Source organism: Astyanax mexicanus, chromosome 11, assembly GCF_023375975.1.
Source record: "Astyanax mexicanus isolate ESR-SI-001 chromosome 11, AstMex3_surface, whole genome shotgun sequence".
NCBI classification, from domain to species: domain Eukaryota; kingdom Metazoa; phylum Chordata; class Actinopteri; order Characiformes; family Acestrorhamphidae; genus Astyanax; species Astyanax mexicanus.
Window position 1 is genome coordinate 21486235 of NC_064418.1, and position 10049 is coordinate 21496283.

General features: G+C 41.6%; 1 protein-coding gene across 1 annotated transcript; it reads right to left on the minus strand.

The window, feature by feature from the left end:
- Positions 1–201: 201 nt before the first annotated feature.
- LOC125805042 (syncytin-A-like) lies at positions 202–9792 on the minus strand. Its single transcript, XM_049485388.1, has 2 exons — positions 8691–9792; positions 202–2780 (listed from the first exon to the last, which is right to left on the minus strand). Exon 2 carries the CDS (start codon positions 2280–2282, stop codon positions 648–650), a length of 1635 nt encoding a protein of 544 aa, XP_049341345.1. The 5' UTR covers positions 2283–2780; positions 8691–9792; the 3' UTR covers positions 202–647.
- Positions 9793–10049: the final 257 nt, after the last annotated feature.

Sequence of the window (10049 nt, forward strand, 5' to 3'; positions counted from 1 at the left end):
TTTTTTGTTCTGGGATTTATTTCTCACATCCGAGTCATGCTGTTGTAAGTTACCTGACAGCTTTTGGTGTTTATGATAAAAAAAGAATGATGCTGCTTTGAGCCTAACTGATAAGGTGAGTAACTTATGGACCTTCTAAGAGTAGTGTTAGAAATTCGGCCTTCAGGAACCAGGTGTCCGATTCAGGAGTCAGGAGACGGCTTCAGAGTTGACTTGAGTTTATTGACACACACAGAGAGTATGGGTACAGCTCACAGTCGATCAAAACCAATCTAACTAGGGATATTTTGAGGGGGCATTATATACATTGGAATCCTGCTTTGAACACTGCAGGGTGGTCACTTTAATGGGGGGTATGAGGGTCCCTGCAGAGACAAATGGTCAGATAAATTAGCATATAGACGATGAGGGTCCCTGCAGAGACAAATGGTCAGATAACAATCTGGGTCCCTGCAGAGATGAATGGTCAAGTTTTGTAGCAGACATGATGGAGCCACAATTGGGGGAATAGGAGAGGGTGAAAGAGTTAAAGTATAATAGGAGAGGGTGAAAGAGTTAAAGTATAATTTGTTATGGGCAGAATTCTATCAATTCCCCCTTTGATTCTCCCAAATGGAGAATCACACAACTACATTATTACTCAAAATTCAAAACATATGTAAAATAAAAAATCGAAAACTAAAGCAAACAATAAAAATGGCTATAACTGTGCAAAGTAGAACCAAGCCTATCTCTACAATGTTATGCCATAAAGGTCCAAGAAGTCCATATAGCCAAGTTTCAGAATTGTTCATTGTGGATACTTGGTCATGTAAATTTCGTAAGTCTGTGATTATGTTTGAGAGGTCTTCCTTAGGATTCAGGACATCAGTGCAGCATTCAGGACCTACCACTGAGCAAGTTCCACCATGGCTGGATAGTAGATAGTCCAGAGCAATGCGGTTCTGCAGAATCATCATTCTGTGGGAAGCTAAGGCAAGGCTGATGTTGTTTAAGGCGAAAACAGTGTCATTAATTAATTGATCCATTTGTCTTGAGAGGGTACGGATCTGATCCAGTGATTGCATGACACCATATGATGGAATTAGAGCTCCAAGAGTGCGAGACCACAGAGTCTGTTGACAGGTTAAACCAGGAATGCAGGTATTACTCTGGTCAGTACTGCCAGCTGTGAGTTGTAACTTCTCTTGTTTACTCCTCATGGATGGATACAGGTATGCGAGTGTGCATCTGCCATTAAACCTGGAGGGCAATTCAGACCATGCAGTAGTTCCACAGAGCCAGTATGTACCTACCGGAGCAGGTAGACGACATATCTGAGTCAAAGCGAGTAGATTATGCCAGTGAGCACCTTCTTTTACGCAGTCTTCATCATCAACAGGCCCCTGGAGAGTGATTTGAGAAGGCAGTTTTTGTGATATCCTGGATGAGTGTCTGTAAGCGGTGCCCTCATCATCTAAGGCATAGATTTCAGCACATGCTTGTTTGGGAATTTCACCTAGAGAAGGTGATTCACCTGTACTCTCAATACACCAGGGAAAATGACTGGGTGTGATAAGCTCTGTGACATTGGTTTTTGGAAGTGAGGTGGTGTTGCATGTGTTTTCACCAGGGACACAGCAGCTAGTGACCACTGGAACTGTGACGTTGTGACAGGAGACAATGTTAACTGGATTGCTATTATGTGATTGTAAGACAGAACATGTGTCACATTTGGAGATTGAATGTGCAGTCCATGAGATTCCTCCAGTTACGCTGACAGGTTGGGGAACACACACAGGCTGCTCTCCGAAAAGTTGAGTCCTTGTCAGTGAGAAGAGATGGGAAAAAACATTCTCTTTTGGGTTAATGCTTGGAACTTGGTTTCCCCCTTGGTTTATTTTTATGTCAGTATCTACATAAAGCTGATGATACCGAACATGTTCGCCACATTTGCATCTGTACGAGCCTTCATTTTCATACCTTATCTTGTTAAAGAATAAGGTGCCATTCTGGTTTAGAACAAATAGGTTATTTGTTCGTTGGTTCACCAGTACAAAGCCTGCTTTTACCCTAAAGCTCGCTATTAGTGAACTTGGTCCTAATGTTTCTGATTCTTCATTGGTACAGAAGTGCCAGAGACATATAGTGTTTTCAGGCAAAGCTTGTTCATGAAGGGTGCAGGTCAGGGAGCTTGGGTGATTTGCTTTTGCATGGTGAAAGTATTCAGTAGGCATGCGTGTGCAATCCCATGTATTTACACCATAGATCATTGCTATGATCATGCACATAATTGCATTCATGGTGTTCTGGTAGACTTCACAGTGTGGGTTGCTTGAAGTTGTCTTCAAGGTCTTGTCTTTGTCTTCAAAAAGCTACACAGATTTTCTTGGATTCCTCAGCTATGCAGATTTTCTTGAAGGTTCTTCAGGCTGTGCAGATCTCTTGAAGATCCTCAGCTGCGCAGACTGTCTTGAAGCTTCTCAGCTGTGCAGACTCTCTTGAAGGTTATCAGTTATGCAGATCTCTTGAAGATCCTCGGCTGTGCAGATGTCTTGAAGATCCTCCGCTGTGCAGATTTGCTGAAGATCCTCGGCTGTGCAGATTTCCTGAAGATCCTCGGCTGTGCAGATTTCCTGAAGATCCTCGGCTGTGCAGATTTCCTGAAGATCCTCGGCTGTGCAGATCTCTTGAAGATCCTCGGCTGAGCAGATGCCTTGCAGATCCTCGGCTACGCAGACTCTCTTGAAGATGAGCTTTCATGAAGATGCATCAAATCATCCAGAAGTCAATGTATTGTCCTAAATGGATGGAAACAAGAAGACATAGGCAGTGAACTGTTCATAATTGTCTACCTTTTGTTATTGTTTTTGTTGTTGTTGTTTTTATCCTTATACAGACAAGGTTATCACCTGCTCTTTACTGTCTGTCCCTCAGAAGAGGCTATTATGGTGATGTACAGTGTTGTAAAATCTTCATCCCAAAGGGTAACCCCCATGAAAATAGAAATCATGGTTCTTCCTCGGGACTCTGTACAATTACCCACCTCTTCTTTTACTGACCCTCAAACTTATTTTTGTGGAGCAGGCACAACCTTACAATGTGAAACATGAATCCATGTTTTCTTTCCTTCACATTTCACTGCTGAATCAGTAATCAAAAGAACCTGATATGGACCATCCCATCTGGGTTCTAGAGATTGTTTATCATGTCTTCTCACCATGACCCATTGACCTGGAATAATTGTATGTCCACCTTCAGATGGTCTGCCCCAAGCGTTACTGACTTGATTCTGAGCTGCCTGTACTGCTTGTGTTAGTGTTTGACAGTAATTGAGGAGTGCATCTGACAATAAATGCACGTCTGCTTTGCGAAGATCGATCAGCCCTGGAACCAGCATCGGCCTACCTGTCACAACCTCATAAGGACTAAGTCCAACAGTTTTGTTGCTAGTTGCCCTAATACTGCAAAGTACAGCAGGCAAGGATGCAGTCCATTTTACTCCCTGATTATGGAGTTTTGTAAGCCGTTCCTTGATGACACGGTTTGCACGCTCTACTTGCCCTGAGGCTTGTGGTCTGTACGGACAGTGAAGCTTCCAGTTCACCTGTAAAAGTTTACAAACTGCTTGTACTACCTGTCCGGTGAAATGAGTACCTTGATCAGACTCAATTTGTTCAGGAAGTCCCCATCTGGGAATAAAATCTTGCACTAGCATTTTAGCTGTATGCGTGGCAGTACCCTTAGAAGTTGGATAGGCCTCAATCCAACGAGAAAATTTATCAATTACAATTAAAACATCTTGTTTGCCCTCGCATTTAGGCAATGTGATGTAATCTACTTGTAAATGACGAAACGGACCTGGAGGAGCCACTGTTCTATTGGCAGGAGTTCGCAATTGAGGTGCAGCGTTAACTTGATTACATGCAACACAATTCTGAACAACAGTTCTAGCCTGTTCCCTGAATTTAGGATTCCACCAAGAATGTGAGAATTGGTGAACCATTTTTTCCATCCCAATGTGGCCCAAAGAATGTATCTGTGTGGCTAGGTACGGAAGTAGTGACTCTGGTGCTACAATTTTTCCCCCTTTGATCCATACACCTTCTGGATCAACTTTTGCACCTGAATCCAACCATTTCCAGAGTTCCCAACTTGGAGACTCTGACTGTAGCTTTTGAATTGAAGAAATTTTATTAGTATTGCACTCTGTGCTAGTAAGAGATGCAATGCTAGCTGGTGGTAAAAAACTTGCCCTTTTTGCCGCTTCATCTGCAATTCTATTGCCCTGTGCTTCAAAAGAAGTACCACCTGTGTGTGCTTTAACTTTTACAATGGCTAGATCTGTGGGTAATTTGACAGCTTCCAAAAGATTCTGTACCAGATCAGCATTTTTAACTGGAGTGCCAGCAGCTGTGAGGAAACCCCTGTTCCTCCACAAGTGTCCAAAGTCATTTGCCACCCCAAATGCATATCTAGAATCTGTATAAATGGTTGTACTTCTCCCTGATGCAATTTTGCATGCTTCAGTCAGAGCCACCACTGCTGGGCTGAGTAGGAGGGAGGAAGACTACCACTGGCCAAAGTTTGAAAACCGTCAGTCACTGCCCATCCAGATCTACGCTGACCATTAGTGTAAGTTGAGGAACCTTCAGTAAAAAGAATCAAATCAGGATTATCTAAAGGAATGTCTTTGAAAACAGGATGAGGACTGGACAATTCAATGCAGTCATGATCATCCCCTTCCTCATAAGCATCAGTCAATGAAGACATCATAAAGGAGGAGGGGTTGTTCATGGGTGCATTCTGAATCACCACATTAGGAGCTGTCAACACTGCAAGCCAGTTTCCCCACCTGGAGGCTGTCACTGACAATACACGGCCATTATTGAGTAATGCTGACACAGAATGAGGACATTTGACTGTGACTATTTGTTCTAACGTACGTGGCGCAAATGACAACAAAGCAAGATAAGTAGCCTGTACTGCTCTTAAACATGGACCCATTCCACATGCCACAGCATCTAACTTAGCTGAATGATAAGCTACTGGACGTTGCATACCACCATGCTCCTGAGTTAGACAGGATGTCATAAAACCACAATCTTCATGCACAAAAACAGTAAAAGGTTTGTTTGGATCACAAAGGCCAAGAGCTGGTGCAGATACCAATGCTGATTTGAGTTTAACAAAGGCAGATGTGCTATCATCTGTGTGTACAACAGGGTCATGTTGTCCAGGGTTACCCCTAAGCAGATCGTATAGTGGTTGTGAAATTGCAGCATAAGAATCAATCCAAAGTCTACAGTAATTGCATAGACCTAAGAAAGCTCGCAATTTGTGCACTGTGGTTGGTATTGACATTGCATTAATTGCTGAGCTTCTAGCAGGCAAAATGCCTCTGGAACCCTGAGAAACCCATTGACCCAAATATTGTACACCAGTACAACACAGTTGAGCTTTATCACGACTGGCTTTGTGTCCTTTGCTAGCCAAAAAATCAAGAAGCGCTTTTACATCCCTGTCATGTGTTTCCTCACTTTCACTACTCAACAAAACATCATCAACATACTGAACAATAACAGATGACTGCAAAATATGGTCTGCCTGTGAAAGATGATTTCTGAGTGCTTGATGGTAAATACTGGGACTGTTATGAAACCCCTGTGGCAGGCGTGTCCACTGATACTGCTCATCCCCCACAGTAAACGCAAGCCATGGCTGGCTTTGTGATGCTAATGGAACAGACCAAAAACCATTGGCCATGTCAACAACAGAAAAAACACTGTGTGCTGTGGGAATACCATCAAAGATGGTAGATGGGTCAGCAACTAAGGGAGTTAGTTTGTCTATATGCTGATTGGCTACTCTGTAGTCCACTGTTAACCGCCAAGTTCCATTAGCTTTGCGAACTGGCCATACAGGACTATTGGATACACTTTGTGTTTTGACCAAAATACCTCTTTTCACAAGCTGTTCAATGATGGGCACAATACCCTGCAAAGCTTCTTTGTTGATAGGATACTGTTTAGTACAAGGAGGTTGACTACCTGTGAGTATAACTGGCTCCATATCCAAAAGACCACAATCATCCTTATCATCAGACCAAATAGGGTGATCAGCTAAATCAGATTGTTTCAAAGAGGCAATGTTCCAAACACAAGAATCAGCATTAATAGACAAAGAACAGTTCAGTTTCCTCAGAAAATCCATCCCAAGAATGTTTTCAACCTTTCCCACCCAAAATTGCCATGAGATTGTTTTAGGTCCTAGATTAACATCTACTGGTGCAGATAGAGATAATGAAATACCAGCATTACCTAGTCCCTCAGCTGTGATGTGTTTGTCTGTTAAAGATTATCCTAAAGATGTGCAAATTGTTTCTGAAAGAGTAGTGACCTGAGCTCCTGTGTCTACAAGAAATGACCAATCCTGTTCCCTAATTTGAATATCAACAAAAAGACGGTTCTCAAAAACTCTACTGATAGCACACAGGTGGGCAGAAGCGGCTGGGCAAATTAGTTTAAAGAATGGGCAGATGGGACTTTTGACACCTCTGTGCATCCCTGTACGGCCTTGATTATCATAGCCAATTGGTCCTGTGAGATTCCCTGGAACACATTGTTTGATAGTCCTATGGAACTATCCTGTGAAAAGTTCCCTTGGCTATTCTGTGTATTTAACCCCCTTTTGAGATTATCGGCCTGTCTCTTACGGCAATCCCTTGCAAAATGACCAGGTTTGTGACAGTAATGACACTCATTTTTTTACTAGTAACCTTAGGATTGTTACTTGAGTTAGAGCCATTGCCTTTTAGGACGTGTATCGATGCTGAGACATGGCCTGGCTCTAAATCAAGGTCCAATCTGTCTAGTTCAATTTTAAGTTCACCCCATTTAACCTTACGCCAGTTTGGAATCGCTGTCACTAGGGCCTGTCTAAGTTCTGGTCTTAGTGAATCGACCAGTTGTCCAAAGTGTGGACCGTCAGAGGTGCAATCTATAGTGTCACTTTTGTAGGAATCTATTCCACAATGACGAAGGAAAATCCGTTCAAACCGGTCACAGTATTCAGCAGCTGATTCCCCTTTCTTTTGCTTGCAGTTACTTATCTGCCCCCAATCAGTGGTCTTGCGGCATTTCTGGCTAATCCAGTCTTTGAACACCTCCCACCCCTTGTTAATGTCCTGCCCATTATCACCTAGACTGTCTAACACCTTGTTGGCAAGCTTTCTACTGTCAGTGATATTAAGGACTTGACTTGCTATTGCAACAGCATCATTAGGGTGTAGTGAATAAAGATGTCTCTTTTTTTCAATAAGGTCAATGAAGTCAAGGCCCATTTCTCTTGGGTGTTTAAACTCTTTGGACAGTCTGTCCAAAGTGGATGCATCCAATGGAATGTGGCCAATCTGTACCCTTGTTTCCTTGACTTCACCACCCTTATTAAGAACCTCAGCTGACCTGATTGTGACTGGTCTCATTTGAAAAACCTTGTTGTGTATGGGTTCAGAATCTTCATTAGAGAATGAAGACTCTGATCCATCTGAGTAGAATGTGTTCAAGTCAGGATACAGTCCAGCAAACATTGGAGCTTCATCCTCTGTATAGCATGGCTGACCTGGAGGAGGAGCTACAGGTGGGGGACGACACTGGGGCTTAGGTTTGCAGTTAGCATGTTGCTGTTCAACCTCAGTAAGTGATTGTTGCAGCTTTTTACACGATTTTTGAGCATTTAGCGAAGCTGTTTTGTGCTTTTTGCATTCATTGGTTAACTCTAAGACCTTCCCTTCCGCTTCTTTTAACTTTTCATCCATAGATTTCAATCTGCTTTCCCAGTGTTGCTTAATAACAAAAAAACATTCTTTAACTGAGTTATGCTTGATGCCTAGACCTAAAGCTGTTTTGCACTCATCAAGAGTCCATTCTGTATCAGCAGGGAAACCTTTGGATGAAAAGTATTGAATTCGCTTTTGTTCATTTGTCTGCTTATTTACTATGTCATTGATTAGTTTTTCAAACTCAGAGTCAGACCACTTAGGCATTTCAGACCCCCCCGTAACTAAGGTGCTGTTTTTATAGTTAAGAGGTTTCCAGGAATCTTTAGCATTTTTCTGAGTATTTTTGCCTTTAGAGATCATGGTGAGATAACTAGTGACAAACAATCCAATCAAACAAGCCAAAAAACACCTTTAACAGTAATAAAACACCAGGTTTTATCAGTAACAAACGACAATTCAAAACGCTAGGTTTTAACAGTGACACAAACAAACTTCCCTCAAGCAGAAGATTACAGTCACAAACACTAGGTTTTATCAGTAACAAACAAAGACTACAATTCTAACAGTAACAAAACAGTACAGTTCCCTCAGAACAGAGGATTACAGCCACAAAACGCAAGGTTCCTATCAGTGACAAAACAGTACAGTTCCCTCAGAACAGAGGATTACAGCCACAGAACGCAAGGTTCCTATCAGTGACAAAACAGTACAGTTCCCTCAGAACAGAGGATTACAGCCACAAAACGCAAGGTTCCTATCAGTGACAAAACAGTAAACTTCTCTCTTTACAGAGAGGATAACAGTTACAGTAACAGTAACAACTCCTAGAGTATCAGTAACAACTCCTAATCTCTAGAGAGGCTAAACTTTACTGACTCCTTAGTCTTATAAAACCAGAATTTCTCTCCAGTTCAGGATGGCGTTTACTCACCAAGTAGGTTTCAGTATGCCATCCGGGTCACGGCACCAAGTTGTTAGAAATTCGGCCTTCAGGAACCAGGTGTCCGATTCAGGAGTCAGGAGACGGCTTCAGAGTTGACTTGAGTTTATTGACACACACAGAGAGTATGGGTACAGCTCACAGTCGATCAAAACCAATCTAACTAGGGATATTTTGAGGGGGAATTATATACATTGGAATCCTGCTTTGAACACTGCAGGGTGGTCACTTTAATGGGGGGTATGAGGGTCCCTGCAGAGACAAATGGTCAGATAAATTAGCATATAGACGATGAGGGTCCCTGCAGAGACAAATGGTCAGATAACAATCTGGGTCCCTGCAGAGATGAATGGTTAAGTTTTGTAGCAGACATGATGGAGCCACAATTGGGGGAATAGGAGAGGGTGAAAGAGTTAAAGTATAATAGGAGAGGGTGAAAGAGTTAAAGTATAATTTGTTATGGGCAGAATTCTATCAGTAGTGTATACCAATATGGTCGTATGGTCGTTGTCGTGACGATTTTCATCCTGCATGATCCTTATCTCCCAAGTGTTCAAAGGTGGTGCACCACCACAGCAGATTAGGAGAGAATGAGATTTTACCATCACATAAGGTAAAGGAATATACCAATATTATATATGGCGCCAAATATAGATTAGATTAGGTATTGTGAGGAAGTGTGAGACAGTGTGAGGCTATGTAAGGGAAAGCTAAGTAAACACAGCTGTAGAAAAGGATTCTCTTCTTGGTCATGGTAGGTCTTCATTGTGTCTATGGTTGTTATAATCCCAGTTCTATCGATTCTTTGGTAAAATGAATTTAAAAACAAGGTTGTTGACCTGTTGATCTGAGCAAGAGAGTCTGTGTGTGTCCTGTCTGTATGGAGGCTGTGTGTATGAGTTTAATTCTGAAACTGAGGTACATTGCAATCAGTGTTGGGAAGGTTACTTTTAAAATGTAATCCCTTACAGATTACTGATTACATCACTCAAAATGTAATTTGTAACGTAATCAGTTACATTACTTCAAGTGAGTAACGTAATCTGATTACTTTGGATTACTTACAATATTGTCGTTTTTTTAAGCCTGAATGAATGTAGCAACCACATATTGCATATTATTCTTTTATTTTTCTTTCCAGTTAACAAATAGATAAACAAATAAAAAAGCCTTTTCAATCACTCTATAAAAATACTTATGAAACCATTTCATCAAACAATTTTATGAAACACTTCTATAAATTGATAATAAAACAATTTAAAACCAAACAATGTAACAACAACTGTAAGCTATCTATTTGCAGGTTTGCCACCAGTGTTAATTTTGACAACAAATTTTGATTTAGTCTTA